Source organism: Stegostoma tigrinum, chromosome 32, assembly GCF_030684315.1.
Source record: "Stegostoma tigrinum isolate sSteTig4 chromosome 32, sSteTig4.hap1, whole genome shotgun sequence".
In the NCBI taxonomy this organism is placed as follows: domain Eukaryota; kingdom Metazoa; phylum Chordata; class Chondrichthyes; order Orectolobiformes; family Stegostomatidae; genus Stegostoma; species Stegostoma tigrinum.
In genome coordinates this window covers 2,049,915-2,072,258 of record NC_081385.1, presented here as the reverse complement: position 1 = coordinate 2,072,258, position 22,344 = coordinate 2,049,915, and the positions used below count along the sequence as shown (strand labels likewise).

Below are 22,344 nucleotides of genomic sequence, written 5' to 3'. Positions count from 1 at the left end.
TGTTCAGGTGGCTGGATACACTTCTAGGAGGAACAGAGACTGGTTTGACGAAAATGACACTGAGATACAGACTCTCCTCCAGAAGAAATGCTCTGCCCATCAGACCTTGCTCTCCAGATCTGACGACAAAACAGCTAAAGCAGAGTACAGAGCTGCTTGCAGTACCCTGCAGGCCAACCTCAGAACGATGCAAAACGACTGGTGGTCAAAACTGGCAGAACAAGCACAGCAGTATGCAGACACTGGCAACACCAGAGCTTTTTATGAGTCTCTGTGCACAACGTATGGACCGACCCGCCAACTTCAGGCCCCTTTGTGCTCTGCTGATGGTGCCAATTTGCTTACTGACAAAGAAGCCATCATGGAGCGATGGACAGAACACCACGAGAACCTCTTCACGGACAATCGCCAAGTACAAACAGCGTTCATCGAGAGAATCCCGCAGCAGGACATCAGATCCAAACTCGACCGCCCACCAACGCTGGATGAGGTTCAGTCCTCCATCTCTAAGCTGAAACTCCACAAAGCCTCCGGTATCGACGGAATCCCTGCAGAAGTATACAAATTAGGAGGAGCTTCGCTTCTGAACGAACTCACCAACCTATTTGCACTCTGTTGGGAACAGGGTGAGGTGCCAGCTGATCTACGTGACTCTGTGATAGTCTCCCTTTATAAGAACAAGGGTGAGAAATCGGACTGTTTGAACTACAGAGGTGTCACTCTGCTACCTACGGCTGGGAAGATTCTCTCCAGAATCCTCTTGGACAGACTGATCCCCTCCATTGCGGATGACAACCTGACAGAACGTCAGTGTGGTTTTAGAGCAAACAGAGGCACATCCGACACGATCTTCGCACTACGCCAACTTAAGGAGAAATGCCGTGAGCAGAACGTTGGACTGTACGCGGCATTCATTGACCTCACGAAAGCCTTCGATACTGTCAGCCGCAACGGTCTATGGAAAATCCTGGGGAAGCTCGGATGCCCTCCTAAGTTCTTAACCATCCTACAACAACTTCATGAAGGCCAGAGCGGCAAGGTGAAATACAACGGTGACCTATCACACCCGTTCCCCATCAGCAACGGCGTGAAGCAGGGCTGCATCTTGCCACCTACGCTCTTTGCCATCTTCTTCAACATGATGCTGCAGGAAGTGAAGGAGGGCATCACAAACAGCATCTACATTCACTTCCGCCCGGACGGCAATATCTTCAATCTGCGCCGCTTCCTTGCTCGCACAAAGACAACAGGGGAGCCCATCATGGAGCTGCTGTATGCGGACGACTGCGCCCTACTCACACACACAGAAGATGTGCTACAGACTGCAGTGACGCGCTTCTCCAAAGCTGCAAAGGCTTTCGGGCTAACGCTCAGTCTGAAGAAGTCAGAGATCCTGTACCAGAAGCCACCGTGCAGCGCATACAACCCACCTCGAATCTCGATCGACAGCTACCCCCTCAACACGGTCGAACGTTTCACGTACCTGGGAATCATTATCTCCAATGATGCTGTAGTCACAGGAGACATCGACACTCGCTTTGCGAAAGCAAGTAGCACCTTCGGGCGACTGTGGAAGCGTGTATGGGGAAACCACTTGATAAGCATGTTGACGAAAATCCAGGTTTACAAGGCCGCGGTCGTCACTACGCTGCTCTACGGCTCCGAGGCCTGGGTTCTGTATCGGAAACAGATGTGGCTGCTGGAACGATTCCACCAACGTTGCCTGCGCTCTACATTGGGCATCACCTGGCAGGACCGTGTCTCTAACAACGAAGTGCTGGAAAAGGCCCGGCTCCCCAGCATCGAAGTGATCCTTCTCCTGAACCAATTTCAATGGTCGGGTCACGTATCGCGGATGGACAACAACAGAATACCCAAGACAGTGTTCTTCGGGGAACTCTGCGACGGCAAAAGAAACCGCGGTGCCCTGCGCAAGCGCTACAAGGACCAACTGAAGCAACAGCTGTCTCAGGCCAGCATCGCCTCATCGGAATGGCAAAAGCTGGCCTCTGACAGGGATGCATGGCAGAAGAAAACTACGACAGCGACGGAGCAGTTTGAATGTTCGAGGACAGCAGCTGCAGAGGACAGACGGAAACGCAGGAGGGAACCCTCATCTCAAGCCCCGCTGTCCGGAGCATTTCCCTGCCCGCGCTGCCTCAGGATCTACAGGCCCAGAATAGGACTCTACAGCCACCAACGGTTGTGCCAACGAAATTGCTGACGAATCTCTTCCCGGCTGATCTTCGCAAGCGAAGAATCTCCCTGAAAAAAGGAGGAATTAAAGAAGCTGCCAGGATTTTGTATGCAGAATGCAACAACATATATCACCTGATCACTGCTAGTGATGCCAGCTCCTGGGAGGAGGGACTGTCGGTAGTCCACGGCCAAGTTTCAACAAAAACCTCTAGGAAGATTCTTCCCTCAATCCCATAAAGCAATTGAGGGGGTTTCGGGGTTTTGTGGTTTCTTATGATGCGTTGCTTGGACCCTCTACATACATTCCAGTGGTCTGCTCCCTCAAGGACTTGGCACATTCCGATTTGGAGACTGACAGATTAAAGCTGACTGCACCCACCAGTACTCAGTGTGTGACCAGCTGAGAAGTGTTTCTCTGTTCTCAAGCATTGAAATGGTTTATTGTAAATTCACTGAGCAGCTCAGCTGCTTCAGACCTTAACCTAAATCGATGCTGTCCACTGGTCCTCACCCTGAGATGATTTGTCGTTGGTGTAACAGTGATAGGGTTTCTCCAACCTAAGAGGCACCAATCAGCCAGTTTTCCATTCTGGGTCACCATTCACTTATCCTAGAAAGTGTTGCATCAATTCAATGTGTAAAAGCTTAAACCTAGCTGTTTGCCTTCTGTAAACAAATCACCTGCCAACACTCACATCTAAAAATGACCATTAGTGCAATTGTAGGTTGAAGAAGGGACTGAAAAAGAGAGTAGATCAAGCCCACAAGTAAATGGCATTCCACTGCAGAGTTTGGGTCATGAGTTCAGCAGCAAGCAGTTCCTATACATGAACGATGAAAGGGAGAGCTCAACAAGCTGAAAGGCCTGTCTCAATTGGAGCTTCTTATGTCCTTTTCAGAGAGGCGTAATATGCCTCGCCCTTCTCAGATTTGCATTTCTGTCAGTTGATCACAGTTCATGTAAATTCCCAAATAACTCAGGAAGAGGTTGATAGTCCTAGTCAGAGCTGAGCCCTAAGAAGCAGAAGGATTTTGAATTAGATCCACAATCAGTCAACTGATACTAATTGACATCATCTCATTGGGCTGATTTTTGTGCTGAAGTATTTGACAAAACTGCCAAATTTTGCTATCATCTGGTTGGGACCTGTAACTTTTTAATTTAAAGTTCGATATCCCAGGTGCTTGCTAAGAGAATATACCACAAGATTCTAAGGTTTTTAAAACAAACAAACCAGACATTACTAAATTATAAAAGTAAATGTAATACATTTTACAGTGCATAAATATATGTACGCAACTTATCTACAACCTAGAATTAGAACGAAGTAGACATGAATTAACATGGAAACTAGTCAAACATATCATGTATATAAAATATTACCATAAACACTACATAGCGTGTACAACCAAAACAAGTCCTACAAATTTCTCAATAACCCCACCCAGGTAAAAGTGATTTCGGTATCACGAAAATTCTTTTAGAACTCTAAAAGAATTAGTCAGGAAGACTAATTTCAGGAAGAATTAGTCAGGAGAATTTCAACATCTGTCTTTCAAAGCTAGTTTGGTCATAGCCAATAGCAACTCAATCCCACCTGAATTCCACAGGTACATATCTTCACCAAGACTTTTCCAGATCTCTGCCAGATCTGCTGCTTGTCCCAGTCTTACTGGTCATCTTTGACAGTTGACCTGAAACTGAATCCCATTGTGTTAGTCAGACTATTGTCTTATACTAAATGCAGGAACTGTACTGCTGCCAATAACTGCTCAGCTCTCAGTAGCTCGACCTCTTCTCCTGAAACGGCATCTCTCTAGACAAATATAGCTGCACTCCAGAATCTAATCATAGGTGCAGTTCTAGGTGCCTAGCTGCTCTGAGCAGAATCCTAATGTTCACGGACTATCCTTTGCCCTAAATATGTGAGTCCAGTTTCAGTGGCAGTTGAACAACATTGAGTCACCTTTCCCAGACTCCTTTGTGCGCACTGATTTGACCTGACTATTTGCTGTTCAGTGACCCTTAACTTGTTTTGATTAACTGATTGAAACACTCCGAGAAAGTCCTAAATGTGATTAGTGGTGGAACATCTTGTGCTTATAATGCAAATTACACAGGCTGCTGGCTTACACAGCACATATTATGAATGCAAAATATTGATTTTATAACAGTTGACAGAGAAGGGGCAAGTTGGCCAATGTTCCTGCTGCTGTACACTATCCACGGATCTTTGTGTAGATATTTGCTAATCAGCCTGTACAATGATGTTAGACACACTTCTGGAGCCGGTGGGCCTTGAACTCAGGCCTCCTGGAGACCTTTGCTTTGAAGCAGAAACGAGTCCATCTTGTCAAGGCCGTTTAGGATGCTACAGATATTTTTAATCAACCTGTTCAGATGTGTCATGACACACTTCTGAAGCAGGTGGGGACTTAAACTCAGGTCTTCTTGCCAAGGAGTAAGGACACTATCCCTGACAACAAGGACCCCTATTTCGAGTGAACCTGTACAAGGATATCAGGACACACTTTTTTTCTGAAGAAGGGTCCCAACCCAAAACATCAAGCTTTCCTGCTCCTCTGATGCTGCTTGGCCTGCTGTGTTCATCCAGCTTCACACCGTGTTATCTCAGATTCTCCAGCATTGGCAGTTCCTACTATCTCTGTAACAATTTTAACCCCCCTGCGAAACCTCTTCTAAGGATGCCTTCCTCCCTCCAAACAAACCTCAGTTCATCCCGTTCCCACTGCAACCCCTTGTACTTTCTTCAGCCTTTTTTCTGAACTTGCGTCCCGACCCGAAACATCAAGCTTTCCTGCTCCTCTGATGCTGCTTGGCCTGCTGTGTTCATCCAGCTTCACACCTTGTTATCACACTTCTCACACATGTGGGACTTGAAATTGGACCTACCATTTTCGCTATTCTATTACTATTTCTAATTAACCTCTTCAGAGGTAAGTTTACACACCTCTGGAACTAGTGAGATTTGAATCTGGGTCTCCAGGCCCAGAGGTAGGGACACCACAACGGTGCCACAAGAAACCAAGGAAACTTATTTACTTTTGATTTTTTTTCTAAACAACCTGTTCAGAAATGTTATGACACACCCCAGGGGCAGGTAGGACCTGAATCCAGGCCTCCTGGTCTGGAAATAGGGACACAACCATGACACCATAGGAGCCCTGAGACCCTTGTCTAATATTTTCTAATTGACCTGCTCAGTGACATCATTACACACCTCAGGGGCAGGTGGGATTTGAACCCAGGCCTCATGGATCACTCACAGGGACACTACCAGTACACCACGAGCTATTTAAACCCCTGTTTATGTGTGTGGACAGGATCGGTCTCAGCTGTAACTCTTAGGGCCCAGGATCTTATTGTAAATGTTAGGCAGAGCACCAGAGTTAGCCACTCCTATAAAGTTGCCAGAAAAAGTTAGTACTTCTAGGAGAAGGAAAATTAGTGTTTTTCTCACAATGGAAATAAAGTAGCAGCAGGCTTAGCAACCAGGGAACAAGCTCAATAAGCTAAAGTTATTTCTTACTCAAGGATGGGCAGTGTTTGCAATTATTCACAGGAGAAGAAGAAAGGATCAAAGGCCATGCAGCAGGGGTTTGTGGAGAATGAGGATGAAGAGGAGGATGAGGATTCAGATGACACAGAATCTGATGATGATGATGAGGAGCATGGAGCACCACCAGAAGGGTGAGTGGAAATGAAAGCCAGAGAATTTGCCCTGGTGGCTTGACTATTATAAACATAACGTGTGTTGAGTATTGAGCTGATGCAATTAGAATAAAATTTTATTCCTCTTGCTTTAACTGTTAAACTAGCTAGGAATCACATAATTCCGAATTCCAAAAAGAGCCTTATTTTCTGTCATTAATTAGGTTATTTGATTTACTCAAATGGATATATTGGTGGAGACTATAACTGTCACTGGTTTAGGAAGTATATGCTTGTAAAGTATATTACCATAAATAAAATTCTATGAAGTGTCTAAAGATTAAGCTGTGGTTCTCACTTTCACCACCTAGCTTTCTAGATTGGAATATTAGATTTTTAATGCTCACTGAGACAAAGTCTGTTTTAATCGGTTGTTCATACTGTTAACAATTGCAGGAATTGTTCAATTGCTAAAACTTCTTATGATTTTATCAAACGATGTGTACTGAAAACAAATCATGCCACCAGAATGTACTCTCAGTATGCAATTGATGATAGTAACTTGGGAGACCACTAAGGTTTTGTGCAGGGCTCCTGATGTCAGAAGCTGTAGGTGACGGGATTTTGCGATTGATTTTCCAGGTCCGCAGTCAGTGTTTTCAGTCAAGCAATTTCTTTGTTTGAGCCTGTTTACAATTTCATTAGAAATGCAGAGAAAGTAATCCTTTGTTCCCATTGTCTCTGGCACATTTTCTGACCTGATTTTCTGATTTAATATTGGTAACTCATTTAAAATGACTGATTTATTCCCAGCTTTTATAAATTCACACAAAATAATGTCTTTGGGCTCATCGGCATTGATCATGCTTTTAGCAGGTCTCGTTCACATTGTGTGTTTTACCTGCACAGTGATTGAGAAGAACGTAAGCATTACCCAGAGGTTAAACACAGACCTTTGTTGCTGTGCATCCATGTATCAGGTGCGTAGGTGGTATAGGCACATATTCTTATCACACAACAGGCAGTATGTTTCTGCCTGGAGTAAGAAACAGTAGTTACAGGATGACATGTGAAAGACCTGGAACAAAAAGAGAAATTACTGGAAAAGCTCAGCAGGTCTGGCAGCATCTGTGAAGGAAAAATCAAAGTTAACATTTTGGATCCAGTGACCCTCCCTCAAAACTGATAGTAACTGGAAAAACATTGGTTTACATGCTGAAAATAAGGGGGAGAATGGGGTAGGGAGTAAACGATAGGATAGAGCCTGAAGGGAGAGAAGAGTAGTTGGATAGACAAAGGTGTTGATAATGATTTGGCTAGGAATGTGAATAGTTGTTGTTGGGGACTGTTAGTGACTAACAGTAGGTAGTGTGTACTGGCAGGCTGTGTGATAACGAGGTCTGGTGTGTGGGGTGGGGAGCTGGGACATGGGAGCATTTAGCCCCTAAAATTATTGAAGTCGATATGGAGGGCTGCAGGGTCCCCAAGCAGAATGTGAGATATTGTTCCGTCAACTTGCACCGAGCTTCACTGGAACACTGCAGCAAGCCGGAGACACAGATGTTGGTCAGGGAACAGGGTGGTGTGTTAAAGTGGCAGGCAACAGTTGGCTCAGGAGAAATTTGTTATCTCTATAGTTGGCTCAGGATCTTTTTTGCAAGCAGAACACAGATGTTCTGCGAAGTGGTCACCCAGTCTATGCTTCATTTCCCCAGTATCACATTGTGAGCAGCGAATGCAGTAGACTAGATTCTGGGAAGTGCAGGTGAAGTGTTTCTTCACCTGGAAGGTATGTTTGGACCTTTGGATAGTAGGGAGAGAGGAGGATTAATGGGCGGGTGTTACATCTTTGCCAGTTGCAGAGGAAGCTGCTGTGGGTATGTGGGGGTGAAGGAAGTGGACCAGGGTGTCCCAGAGGGAACGATCCCTACAAAAGGCAGACAAGGGAGGGAAGAGGATTAACTGGGGCCAGTGTGGGTACCCATGGCCACCCGTCTGACCTGAAGAAAGTGAGAGGAGTTAAAAGAGAAGTTGTTGAGGGTGAGGATGAGCTTGGCCAAGCAGAGGCGGGTAGTGCTGGTGGGTGGGGATGCTTCAGGTCTTTACCCCAGGAAGAAGCAGAGAACTCTAAGGTGGGGAATGGACCTGTAAAGGGATTGCATGTCCATGGTAAAGAGGAGGTGGCTGGAGCCTGCGAACTGGAAATTTTGAAATCGGAGTAAAGCATCAGAGGACTAACAGATGTACGTGGGCAGGGATTGGATGGGGGAGAGAAGACTGAGTCCGAGATAGGAAGGGAAAAGTTCTATGGGGCAGGAGCAGGCTGAAACAACGGATCTGCCAGGGCAGTCCTGTTTGTGGATTTTTGGAAGGAGATAAAAGCGAGCTGTGCGGGCATGGGGGATTATCAGCTTGGAGGCAGTGAGAGAGATCACCAGATGAAATTAGATCAGTTACCGTAGTGGATAAAACGGCCTGATGAGTCGTGATAGGGTCATGATTCAGGGGAAGATAGAAGGAGGTATCTGAGAGTTGGTGCTTAGTCACTGCAAGGTAGAGATCAGCAAGCTAGACTATAACAGCACCACCCTGATCGGCAGGCTTAGTTACAAGTCAGGGTTAGATCTAAGCGCACAGAGTGTAGTCAGTTCAGAGGGAGATAGGTTGGATTTTGAGGACCGGGGGGCAGAGAAATTGAGGTGACTAATTCTGAATGAACAGATCGAGTGCAGGTAAAAGGCCAGAGGGAGGGGTCCACTTGGAGGGAGAGTGTTGGAACTGGACAAAGGGGTCTGTGGGATGGGAGAGGACTGATGCCCAAAGGAATAGGCACGGGGGCGAAGACGGCAGGAGGAGAGTTTGATGTCATGTCGTGCCTGAAATTCATTATGTTTGGGACACAGAGGAGTAAAGCTGAGGCCTTTACTGAGTACAGAATGTTCAGCTTCGGGGAGCGGAATGTTAGGTGGATGGTGAGTACCCAACAGGAGGTGGGGTTGGGAGAGGGGATGGAATCAGAGGGAAAGGGAGGAGAGGAAGGTTTCAGAGGGCTGTGTGTATCTCTGACTTGTTGCATCTTCTGCGCCTTGATGCCTGAAAGGAAAAGGAAAAGTCTTGTGTTAGCACAGTGAATGAGCCAGAGGATGAAGTGGAACTGTGGAGTGGTGCAGCCTTGTGCCAGTGTGATGTGATACTGTTGGAGAGAAAGGTCGAGAGTGTCAATGTGATGCCGCATGGCACTGAGTGCGCTTCTCAGGATGCGGCAAGAGCAGCTGTCCGTGGAACGTTAAACATCACGGAGATATCTGTGATCCTGAGAGGATTCAAAACGTGAGGGATGAAACCTCAGTTGGAATTCACGTTGGGTGAGCCTGTGCTTTAGGCAGTCACTGATTAATGGGATGTGTCTGTGGAAATGAGTTTTAGCAAATACTTGGTCGAACACCAGGAGTGACAGCAAAATTAATGTCAGTGGACAAGAAGAAAGATTGGAAAGGAAATCGTGTTGGAGAGAGGAGCAGAACTTCTTCAAAGTAGACCAGGGCTCTTTTCGCTAAAGCAAGCTTTTTAAACATGAAAAGATTTTCATGAGATCTGAATTCTTCTTGTCATTGAGTTTCTGAGCTTTGTCTTTTCATAGACTCTTTCTTACCTCACTGTTTAGCAATTTTCCTCAAATATTATTTTCTGTGATACCATCCACTGGATTAATTGTTTAATGTCAGATCTAATTTAGTCCTATTTGGCCCATGTCCCTCCAAACCCTTCCTATTCATATACCTATCCAGAAGCCTTTTAAATGTAATTGTATCAGCATCCACTACTTCCTTTTGCAGCTCATTCCATACACACAGCACCCTTTACATGAAAAAGTTGCCCCTTCGGTCTCTTCTAAATCTTTCCCACTCACCTTATAATTTTGCCTTCTAGTTTTGGAGTTCCCTATCCTGAGGTGAAGACCTTGTGTATTTACCCTTTTCGTGCCCCTCATGATTTTATAGATCTCTATAAGTTCACCTCTCAGCCTGCAACGCTGGCAAGGGAAAATAACCCCTGCCTGTTCAGCTTCTCCCTTTGGCTCAAACCCTCCAACCCTGGCAACATCCTTAAATTTTTTCTGAACCCTTTGTGGTTTCACAATATCCTTCCTATAACAGGGAGACCGGAATTGCACATAGTACTCCAAAAGTGCCCTAAACAATGCCCTGTATAGCTGCAAAATGACCTCCCAATTCCTATCCTGCAACACACTGATGAGTAAAGGCAATCATACCAACATCGCCTTCACTATCCTATCTGCCAGCACCTCCACAATCAAGGAACTATGAGCCTGCACTCCAAGGTCCCTTTGTTCAGCAGCACTCTTCAGGACCTTAGCATTAGGCGTATAAGTCCTGCCCTGATTTGCCTTTCCAAGATGCAGCACGTCACATTATCTAAAGTAAATCTCCGTCGGTCACTCCTCAACCCATTGGCCCATCTGATCAAGATCCCATTGTACTCTGCAGTTACTACCTTCTCCGTCCACTACAGCTCCAGTTTTGGTGTCATCTGTAAACTTACTAACCAGACCTCCTATGTTCACATTCAAATCATTTATATAAATGACAAAAAGCAGTGGAGCCAGCACCAATCCTTGTGGCATGCTGCTGGTCACATGCCTCCAGTCTGAAAAGCAACCTTCCACCACCACCGTCTGTCGTCTTTCTTTGAGCCAGTTCTTTTGAAGAATTAATTCATACTTCTCAACAAATATACCTTTGCTTAAGGGATTAAAAATAAACGAGAATAGTAGTCCACCATTGCCAACTGAAAAGTCAGTGTAAATAGAAAGTAATGTGTGAATATAATTTGGGAAAATGTGAGATTATGCACTTTGGCAAGCAAAATAGATAAGCTGATTATTATTTAAATAGAAAAAAACTGCAGAAAGCTACAGCAGAGTAATTTGCAAGTTCTCATGTTAACATCATAAAAACTTAGCTTGCAAGTCTAGGTAAAAAGAAAGCAAATGGCATGTAACCCTGTATTTCAAAACGGATAGAGTATAAAAATAGGGAAATATGGCGAAAACAAATGTCGCTGGTTAGACCACACCTGGAATACTGTGAACAATTTTTTGGCTTCTTATCAAGGAACGATATGCTGGCATTGGAGACAATCCAGAGAAGATTCAGTAGGTTAATCCCAGTTATGGAGTGACTGGCTAAAGATGGGAGATTGAATTCTTTGGGTTCATACTTACAGTTCAGAAGAATGAGAAACAACTTTATTGAAACATATAAGATTCATGGGGGCTTGACGGAGTAGATTTGGTAAGATTGTTCGGATGAATTAGAGGGCACAATTTTGGAGTAAGTAATCACCCATTTAAGACAATAATGAGGAAGAACTTTTTTGTGTGACGAATCTGTGGAATTTCTTAGCACAGAGCGCTGTCAAGGCTGGATCATTAAGTGTATTTAAGGCTAAGATAGACAAACTCTTAATCAGTAAGGGAATCCAACATTATAGGGATAAGACAGGATAGCAAAATTGAAAATTATCAGTTCAATGTTTTAGTAGGAGGAGAGTTCAGTTCCACGAAAAATTAGAAAATCAAAATTAACGGTGAATATAGGAATGTTGGTTAGTCAAGAGACTGTTACCAGAAAATAAAAGAAACGGACAGAATGTTTGAATGTCAGATGGAATTCTACAAGAGTAGGGAAATCTGATAATAGAACAAACTCAAAGGCTTGGTATCTGAATACGTGAAACATTCAGAATAAAATTGATTTACTAGCGCAAATAGAAACCAATGAAAATGATTTGGTGGCGATTACTGAGATGTGGTTGCAGTGAGACCAGATTTGGGAATTTACTATCCAAGGGTGGCATTGTTTTGGAAAGATACACAGGAAACAAAACAAAGTGGCTTAGCTTTGTTAGTAAAGGAAGAGATTAGTGCTGTAGTGAGAGATGATATAGGCACTGGAGATCAAGAGACAGAACCAGTCTCAGCAAAAATAAGAAATAACAAAGGAAATTTCCCTGTTGGGAGTAATCTATAGGTGTCCAAACAGTCGTTCCTCAGTGGGACATAATATAACATAGGAAATACTGGGAGCACGTAAGAAAGGTATTGCAGTAATTTTGTGTTATATTTAAAATGCATGTAGACTGGTTTAATCAAATTGGCAAAGAGCCTTGAGGGAGAGTTCATTGAATGTATTGGAGATTGTGGACTCAAAAAAATACCAATATTTTGGTCCAATCAGGGAAAACTGGCTTTTCAGAATTTGGTATAATGTAGTGAGGTAAGATTAATGGCACAGGTAGTTCTCCTATAACATGACAGTTGCAATCTTGTGTGACCTTGCACTATAGAAAATTGCCTTATAGGGAAATCGTTATTGAAAATCTCTATGCCTGTACAGAAGAAAGTTTGCGTTATCCAAACGGCGTTCACTATTCATCAATTGCATTATAGTCCATTCATGTTAACTAAACACTCGTTATAGCAGAACTACCTGTGTCATAGAAAAAGATCTTTGAGGGAAGAATGATCCATTTCATGCTGGCATTTCAGGTTCAGTCTGAGTGCACAAAATTGGAGTCCCAGAGTAACATTCTGGAGTTGATTAAAGATAATTCCGGAGGCATGAAAACACATTGAGCCCTAGTCGACTGGGTAGGAAGATTGAAAAGTAGGACAGTTGATGAATAATAGCAAATGTTTTAAGGAGATATTCAATTCCTCCCAACTTAAGTGTATTCCAGAGAGGAAGAAAGATTGTAAGGGAGGGAATCATCCGTGGTAAGCATAAAAGTTAAAGATAAGGACAAAAGCTAATGTATGCCAAATTACAAAAGCCAAGTTAATATGTATGGATTCATTTTCCAAGTACCAGTTGATGGCTAGTCCCTTGGCTATCGTGAGTTCTCATCATAAATCATATTCTGCAAATTCTTTCCTGTTCCACATTTAATACCTGTTTTAATACAGGTAAATCAAACTAGACAGTCCACAGATGTGCAAGCGAGGTGGATTAGCCATGCTAAATTGCCCATAGTGTTCAGGGATGTCTAGTTTAGGTGGGTTATAGGGGGTTGGGTCTTGGTTGGCATGCTCTGAGGGTCGGTGTGGACTTGTTGGGCTGAAGGGCCTGTTTCCACACTGTAAGGATTCTAAGAATAATTATCATTGTTAGAATAAGATACTGACTCACTACCCATAATCTAGAATGTTCTGCCTCTTTCAGTGCATATGATCCAGCAGATTATGAGCATCTTCCCACTTCCAATGAGATAAAGGAGCTGTTCCAGTACATCACCAGGTAAAAGTCAGCCAATAATTTGTTTCAAGTAGATTTTTTTTATCGTGGGATGTGGATGTCACTGGCAAGGACGGTATATTTGTTGACCATCACTAGATGCATTTGCACTGATTGGCTTGCCATGTCATTTTATAGAGCAGTTAGGAGTCACCCACGTTGCAGTTGCTTTGTGGTGCTTTTACATCCTAGCGACAGTTTTGAGAGAGTCATCCTTTGGCAACAGTATCCTGCAGTTTACATTTTCACCTGCCTATATTTACCATGAGGTCTGAATCAGAGAGATCTGGTGAATCCAGTGACTGGCGTTGCGATACATACATAGGAAGAAGAATAGGCCAATCACCCCTTTGAGTTGGCTGCCTATTTGATATGATCATAGTTGATCAAACAGTTCAATGTCTTTTCCCCACTTTATCTTCATAACCCTTTTTGTTATTGGAAATCAGAAATATTTCAATCCCTGCCTTAAACATACTCAGTAATGCTGAGCTTCCACTGCTCTCCAAGGTAGAGTTTTCACTCCGAACAAGCTGACAGTTTTATATTAATGACTGCAGCTATCAGCAGTTGTCTGACATCTGTAAACCTGTAAAGCATGTTTCTAACTCATTCTTTACCCGTACAGTATGTATTTGTGTACCAGTACAACATACAATCTAATTCATTGTCCACCTGTACAACATGTACTCATCTCTTAATTCTTTCATAGGGTGTGGGTATTAATAGCTCGGCCAGTCTTTACTGCCAATCTCTAGTTGCCCTAGAGAGGTAATGTTGAGTTGTCCTGTCAAACCACCACAGTTTTGGGGGCCAAAGGAAACCTACAGAGCCATTAGGAAGAGTGTTTCAGGATTTTGACCCTGCAGCAGTGAAGGAATGTTGATATAAGTGAGGACGGTGCATGGATTGGAGGGGACCTTGCAGGTGGTGGCGTTTCTACACATTTGCTACCCCTGTCCTTCTGGGTGGTAATGTTTGAGGGTTTAAAAGGTGCTGTTTAAAGTACCTTTGGTGTGCTGCTGAGGCACTATGTACTTGCGCAGAACATACGCAGAACCTGCAAAGAAAATATTTCACCAGGAGAATCCAAAACCTATGGCCAACCAACAATCTCACTGTGAGGAATCATAAGTCCAATACTGAATCAAATAGATGGTGGCCTCTGATGTTAGATTCTCCTGGTGGAAATATTTTCACCATGCCTGCCTTAGTGACTTATAAATCCCAGCAGGGAATTGAAAGATTTGCTGAAAGATTGAGAGAAGGTGGATATATTTGAAGGCAATTCAATGGAATATATGACCTGTACAGACTAGTTGGGCTAAATGTTCTGTTATTTGCTGTACATTTTGTGTAATTCTTGCCACCTTGAGAACAATTAAAGATGAATTATGAATACTCCCCATTCAGCAACGCCCACATCCCATGGAGAAACAATTTTTTTAAAAATTCCCTCTTAAATGCATGAATGCAGTTAAACAAGAGTAGAGAAGTGGATGTGCTTTTGACTGCTTTTGTCTTTGTGTGATAGATACACTCCGCAATCCATTGAGCTGGACCATAAGCTGAAGCCATTTATTCCAGACTTCATTCCTTCAGTGGGTGATATTGATGCCTTTTTGAAGGTACAGAAATTAAATATTTATGCTATCACAATTCATTAGAACATAAGAACTAGGAGCAGGAGTAGGCCATCCAGCCCCTCGAGCCTGTCCCGCCATTTAATAAGATCATGGTTGATCTTTTTGAGACTCAGCTCCACATACCCGCCCACTCACCATAACCCTTAATTCCTTTACTGTTTAAAAATTTATCTTGCCTTGCCTTAAAAACATTCAGCAAGGTAGCTTCACCTGCTTTACTGGGCAGGGAATTCCACAGATACACAACCCTTTGGGTGAAGAAGTTCCTCCTGATATCAGTCCTACATCTGCTTCCCTTTATTTTGAGGTGATACCCCCTAGTCCTAGTTTCACCTGTTAGCAGAAACAACCTTCCTGCCTCCACTTTATCTATTCCCTTCATAATCTTACATGTTTCTATAAGATCTCCCCTCATTATTCTGAATTCCAATGAGTAAAATCCCAGTCTACTCAGCCTCTCCTCATAATCCACCCCTCTCAACTCTGAAATCAACTGAGTGAATCTCCTCTGCACCCCCTCCAGTGCTAGTATATCCTTCTCAAGTAAGGAGACCAAAACTGCACACTGTACTCCAGGTGTGGCCTCATCAGGACCCTATACAGCTGCAGCATAGCCTCCCTGTTCTTAAACTCCATCCCTCTAGCAAACTGTCACAATTCAGTTTTCCTTTCTTCATTCTTAATTTTCTAATCTTAATTTTGTTTTTAATTTGTTATCCAAAAAATAAGTATTCTTTTTTCTCTTAAAGCTGTTGATGAATTATTGACTGTTCCACATACTGGAGACAATGATCAAATCAGGAAGTGGTCTTGACAACCTATTTTACTGATCTAAATACCCTGGTCCAACTAGACACAGCTCAATATGTAGCACATTGAACTGTTTACATATTTCAGTCCTTCCAGCACACCAATATCTTATTAAAAATTTAATTTTAAAAATTATTTAGATTTCCCATTTGTTAAGTTATCTTCCATGTGACCTGCAGGTACCTCGCCCTGATGGGAAACCTGACAACCTGGGCCTGATCCCATTGGATGAACCTTGTGCGAAGCAGTCTGATCCAACTGTTCTGTCACTGTGGCTGACAGAGAATTCAAAACAGCACAGTGCCACGGTAAAGGGCTGGATGTTTAATAGAAGTGACACAGCTTCTCCTAGGAGCTAGTTCTATAGGAATATTACTGATTAACTCAGCCACCAAAAGCAGTTCAGTGCTATTGCCAGGAATTCATAGAGTATAATGGAGGTCATGTGAAATTTCTGCAGTGCATCTGCTTAAACTGTGAATAGTATCTAGTCACCCAATTCTAGATTATATTGTAGAGGCGTGTCAGGAGAAAATGCATTGAACTATAAGAGTAAAATATTGGTGGTTACTGTCTTCTAGGAGTCTCAATCAACCAAAAAAAAACTACTGATGCTTTGGCTCAGTTGAGCTTTTTCAAACCAAATAGATTGATTTTTGTTAGACAAGATGATTAAGGAATAAAGGATGGTAGATGGAGTTAAAATACTGAACAGTCATGATCTAATTGACTACCCTTCTGTTGATATATGGGACAAGTTTGAGGGAGTTAATTTAGGGCACCATGCAAGATGTAGTTTTTCATTTAATGGTGGAGTAAGCGATGCACATAGGTCCAGAATTGGAGGAGCATAGGTATCTCAACGTTGTGGGCTGGAAAGTGTTAAAGAGAGAGAGAGGTGAAGAAATAGACGGATTTCCACACAAGTAGTTCATTTTAAATTTCAGGTATCTGTCCGTGACTGGGAAAGGAACGGAAACAGAGAAATCTCTAATTTTGTCTGAATCTTCAGTATTATACTCTACAATTCAAGATTCTGGCACAACACCTGTAAAAGGCTTTAAAGTACTTTTGTGGTCAAGTTACTGTTCTTTTCATGCACAACAGCAATTAAAGGTGAAAAGCTTGGAGAACGCAGAGAAAAATCCAAAAGCCCTTGATAACTGGATGGACAGCATCAGTGAACTGCATCATTCCAAACCGCCTGCCAATGTTCACTACACCAAGTGAGTGATATCCGTTCCCCTTCTTGCTCCTTCCTGTCTCTACTGCCAGCTTCATTGCCCTAGATACTCACGATCCAAACAGCAGCATGATTTTGCTCAGTTTACTCCACATTTGTGGTGATGGTGAATACTCAGTCACGCTGTGTTTCACGGATGTGGTATCTGAACCCATTGCTCTGTGCTGCATCTTTGAAAGTTTACAGGATATCCTTTTGTGGCTCGGTATGTTTGTCTTGCTGATAATTGAGCTTCACTCAGAAAAGCCCCAAACAGATTTTTCCTAACGCACACTCGATGTTGAATTTCTTGAATTCGTCAGTAAGCCTTTATGCACTTGGCTTCAACTCTAATTTAGGGAGGGCATGAGCTCGGGGATCCTGTTCCTGTTCACTGTCAGTGGAAAGTGCATGGGCAGTGCGTGAGGTCAAGACTTGGTTCAATAGCCCATTGATATTCATTGGCTTATCTTGAGTAAGCTTGGTGATAGCTTCAGTTACTGGACAGTGTCTGTGGATTTATACCGCAGCAAGACTCAGTGCCTTGAGAAGAGGGGAATAAGCCCTCAGGTGATAGCTACAGCCTCATGCAAGTTGATGTTCTTCCTTTTAGGCCAATGCCTGATATTGAAGCTCTCATGCAGGAGTGGCCACCAGAGTTTGAAGACCTGCTAGGAAAGGTTAGTGTGTCTAATCAAGGCTGTAATCATATGCCTTATATTAGAATTATGAACGTGAAATGTTTCTCTCAGTGACTACACTAAGTAACTTCTTTCTTCCTAGGTGAGTCTGCCTACAGCAGAAGTCAACTGTGAGCTAACCCAATATATTGACATGATTTGTGGTAAGCACAAGGATTAACATTAATTAATTAGCCAGAAAAAAGCAATTAGTACATTGGGTAACTTCAAAATGTGTGCCACACGGTACATGTCAGAACTCGGGTGCTCTCAAACCTGTGTGATCATTCAGTCTGAGGACATGAACTGCTGTTTTCTGTGTAAGAGCTTTCATTTATGAAAGCGACTCTGCTTCTTTCAGTTGAGTCATCACCTCAGTGGCTAGGCTGTTGTAATTAATCTCAGCAGCTCAAAGCAAGGCACAGGAACAGATCGACACATTGTTTACCGTCCAGAAGATAGCGTGTAGGCACCATTCATGCTCAGACCTGGTAGTGATGTTTCCTCTGTGCCTCAAGATCCGACTATACATGTTACTGATGAGGAATGGATAGTTTAGACTTCCATGGTACTGACCCTCAGCAGAATCCAGTGTCTTACTCAGAGAAGCAGAAAACATCTGCATGTTTCAACCGTCATCATACAACTGAGAACAGAAACTGTCACTGTGAAGTTGTAGAAAATAACACTAGCCCACTGCACTGTGCTGTATTGAGCTCAGACTTGCATCTTTGCACCATAACGTCAGCCAACAGCAAGGACATCTATAACAGATGTTGGAAAATAGAAATAAAATTTTAAAATGCTGAAAATACTGAGCAGGCCTGGCAGCATCAGTGGGGGAGAGAAATAGAGTTAATAATGATCATTAACTCTGTTTCACTCTCCACAGCTGCTGAATATTTTCGTCGTTCTCGGCATGCTCGTCAATGAAAAATAATCATCAGTGGTTCTTCATGAGCTCATTAACTAAGTCTCTGTTGAAACATTGCCTTTAACTAGCTCCAGTCTAGACTGTCGATACTAATATTCTGTAGGTCTTTGTAGTTTTAAAAGCTCTTATTTTGCTTCCTCCTTCCACAGCAATCCTTGATATTCCTGTGTACAAGGACCGCATCCAATCCCTACATGTGCTTTTCACCCTCTACTCTGAGTTCAAAAATTCACAGGTAAGATTCATCACTATAGAGCCTGAAAAATCTGGGTTTCAGTCTCTTCCTTTGAGCTAGAATCAGCCAGCAGGCTCTAACCCATGTCTGACAGATTCTTGTACAAAGAGCAGTTTTGTAAATGGTCCACCATCGTTCCTGTTTTGTGTTCAACAATAGTTGCTATCTGCTGAGGGAGTGTCGGAGGGTCAGTGCTGAGGGAGCGTCGCACTGTTGGAGGGTCAGTGCTGAGGGAGCACCGCACTGTCGGAGGGTCGGTGCTGAGGGAGTGCCGCGCTGTCGGCGTGTCGGTGCTGAGGGAGCGCCGCGCTGTCGGCGTGTCGGTGCTGAGGGAGCGCCGCGCTGTCGGCGTGTCGGTGCTGAGGGAGCGCCGCACTGTCGGCGTGTCGGTGCTGAGGGAGCGCCGCGCTGTCGGCGTGTCGGTGCTGAGGGAGCGCCGCGCTGTCGGCGTGTCGGTGCTGAGGGAGCGCCGCTCTGTCGGAGGGTCGGTGCCGAGGGAGCGCCGCTCTGTCGGAGGGTCGGTGCCGAGGGAGCGCCGCACTGTCGGAGCGTCGGTGCCGAGGGAGCGCCGCACTGTCGGAGCGTCGGTGCCGAGGGAGCGCCGCACTGTCGGAGGGTCGGTGCTGAGGGAGCGCCGCACTGTCGGAGGGTCGGTGCTGAGGGAGCGCCGCACTGTCGGAGGGTCGGTGCTGAGGGAGCGCCGCACTGTCGGAGGGTCGGTGCTGAGGGAGCGCCGCACTGTCGGAGGGTCGGTGCTGAGGGAGCGCCGCACTGTCGGAGGGTCGGTGCTGAGGGAGCGCCGCACTGTCGGAGGGTCGGTGCTGAGGGAGCGCCGCACTGTCGGAGGGTCGGTGCTGAGGGAGCGCCGCACTGTCGGAGGGTCGGTGCTGAGGGAGCGCCGCACTGTCGGAGGGTCGGTGCTGAGGGAGCGCCGCACTGTCGGAGGGTCGGTGCTGAGGGAGCGCCGCACTGTCGGAGGGTCGGTGCTGAGGGAGCGCCGCACTGTCGGAGGGTCGGTGCTGAGGGAGCGCCGCACTGTCGGAGGGTCGGTGCTGAGGGAGCGCCGCACTGTCGGAGGGTCGGTGCTGAGGGAGCGCCGCACTGTCGGAGGGTCGGTGCTGAGGGAGCGCCGCTCTGTCGGAGGGTCGGTGCTGAGGGAGCGCCGCTCTGTCGGAGGGTCGGTGCTGAGGGAGCGCCGCACTGTCGGAGGGTCGGTGCTGAGGGAGTCCTGCACTGTCGGAGAGTCGGTGCTGAGGGAGTCCTGCACTGTCGGAGAGTCAGTGCTGAGGGACTGCTGCACTGTCGGAGAGTCAGTGCTGGGGGGAGCGCCGCACTGTCGGAGGGTCAGTGCTGAGGGACTGCCGCACTGTCGGAGGGTCATTGCTGAGGGAGTCCTGCACTGTCGGTGAGTCTGTGCTGAGGGACTGCCGCACTGTCGGAGGGTCAGTGCTGGGGGGAGCGCCGCACTGTCGGCGTGTCAGTGCTGCGGGACTGCCGCACTGTCGGAGGGTCATTGCTGAGGGAGCGCCGCACTGTCGGCGTGTCAGTGCTGAGGGACTGCCGCACTGTCGGAGGGTCATTGCTGAGGGAGTCCTGCACTGTCGGTGAGTCAGTGCTGAGGGACTGCCGCACTGTCGGAGGGTCAGTGCTGGGGGGAGCGCCGCACTGTCGGCGTGTCAGTGCTGAGGGACTGCCGCACTGTCGGAGGGTCAGTGCTGAGGGAGTCCTGCACTGTAGGAGAGTCAGTGCTGAGGGGAGCACCGCACTGTCGGCGTGTCGGTGCTGAGGGAGCGCCGCGCTGTCGGCGTGTCGGTGCTGAGGGAGCGCCGCGCTGTCGGCGTGTCGGTGCTGAGGGAGCGCCGCACTGTCGGCGTGTCGGTGCTGAGGGAGCGCCGCGCTGTCGGCGTGTCGGTGCTGAGGGAGCGCCGCGCTGTCGGCGTGTCGGTGCTGAGGGAGCGCCGCTCTGTCGGAGGGTCGGTGCCGAGGGAGCGCCGCTCTGTCGGAGGGTCGGTGCCGAGGGAGCGCCGCACTGTCGGAGCGTCGGTGCCGAGGGAGCGCCGCACTGTCGGAGCGTCGGTGCCGAGGGAGCGCCGCACTGTCGGAGGGTCGGTGCTGAGGGAGCGCCGCACTGTCGGAGGGTCGGTGCTGAGGGAGCGCCGCACTGTCGGAGGGTCGGTGCTGAGGGAGCGCCGCACTGTCGGAGGGTCGGTGCTGAGGGAGCGCCGCACTGTCGGAGGGTCGGTGCTGAGGGAGCGCCGCACTGTCGGAGGGTCGGTGCTGAGGGAGCGCCGCACTGTCGGAGGGTCGGTGCTGAGGGAGCGCCGCACTGTCGGAGGGTCGGTGCTGAGGGAGCGCCGCACTGTCGGAGGGTCGGTGCTGAGGGAGCGCCGCACTGTCGGAGGGTCGGTGCTGAGGGAGCGCCGCACTGTCGGAGGGTCGGTGCTGAGGGAGCGCCGCACTGTCGGAGGGTCGGTGCTGAGGGAGCGCCGCACTGTCGGAGGGTCGGTGCTGAGGGAGCGCCGCACTGTCGGAGGGTCGGTGCTGAGGGAGCGCCGCACTGTCGGAGGGTCGGTGCTGAGGGAGCGCCGCACTGTCGGAGGGTCGGTGCTGAGGGAGCGCCGCTCTGTCGGAGGGTCGGTGCTGAGGGAGCGCCGCTCTGTCGGAGGGTCGGTGCTGAGGGAGCGCCGCACTGTCGGAGGGTCGGTGCTGAGGGAGTCCTGCACTGTCGGAGAGTCGGTGCTGAGGGAGTCCTGCACTGTCGGAGAGTCAGTGCTGAGGGACTGCTGCACTGTCGGAGAGTCAGTGCTGGGGGGAGCGCCGCACTGTCGGAGGGTCAGTGCTGAGGGACTGCCGCACTGTCGGAGGGTCATTGCTGAGGGAGTCCTGCACTGTCGGTGAGTCTGTGCTGAGGGACTGCCGCACTGTCGGAGGGTCAGTGCTGGGGGGAGCGCCGCACTGTCGGCGTGTCAGTGCTGCGGGACTGCCGCACTGTCGGAGGGTCATTGCTGAGGGAGCGCCGCACTGTCGGCGTGTCAGTGCTGAGGGACTGCCGCACTGTCGGAGGGTCATTGCTGAGGGAGTCCTGCACTGTCGGTGAGTCAGTGCTGAGGGACTGCCGCACTGTCGGAGGGTCAGTGCTGGGGGGAGCGCCGCACTGTCGGCGTGTCAGTGCTGAGGGACTGCCGCACTGTCGGAGGGTCAGTGCTGAGGGAGTCCTGCACTGTAGGAGAGTCAGTGCTGAGGGGAGCACCGCACTGTCGGAGGGTCACTGCTGAGGGAGTGCTGCACTGTCGGAGGGTCAGCGCTGAGGGAGTGGGCACTGTCGGAGAGTCAGTGCTGAGGGAGCGCCGCACTGTCGGCGTGTCAGTCCTGAGGGAGTCCTGCACTGTCGGAGAGTCAGTGCTGAGGGACTGCTGCACTGTCGGAGAGTCAGTGCTGGGGGGAGCACCGCACTGTCGGAGGGTCACTGCTGAGGGAGTGCTGCACTGTCGGAGGGTCAGCGCTGAGGGAGTGGGCACTGTTGGAGGGTCAGTGCTGAGGGAACACAACACCGCTATCTTTCAAATGAAATATATAGCAACGGCGTAAAAGTTTGTATGAACACTATTGTAAAGAAAAGCAGTGGTGTT

The 22,344-nt window shown here is 47.2% G+C and overlaps 1 protein-coding gene across 3 annotated transcripts in view; it reads left to right on the top strand.

Annotated features, from left to right (window-relative positions):
- Window positions 1-22,344, top strand: part of ift46 (intraflagellar transport 46 homolog (Chlamydomonas)) — a 29,940-nt gene that overhangs the window by 5,501 nt on the left and 2,095 nt on the right. For all 3 annotated transcript variants that reach the window (XM_048562381.2, XM_048562380.2, XM_059638974.1), the window contains exons 4-11: window positions 5,784-5,911; window positions 13,117-13,191; window positions 14,723-14,816; window positions 15,824-15,952; window positions 16,752-16,870; window positions 17,480-17,546; window positions 17,650-17,710; window positions 18,630-18,715. In XM_048562381.2, the coding sequence (XP_048418338.2) occupies window positions 5,784-5,911; window positions 13,117-13,191; window positions 14,723-14,816; window positions 15,824-15,952; window positions 16,752-16,870; window positions 17,480-17,546; window positions 17,650-17,710; window positions 18,630-18,715 (759 nt within the window). The remainder of the gene's footprint in view (window positions 1-5,783; window positions 5,912-13,116; window positions 13,192-14,722; window positions 14,817-15,823; window positions 15,953-16,751; window positions 16,871-17,479; window positions 17,547-17,649; window positions 17,711-18,629; window positions 18,716-22,344) is intronic.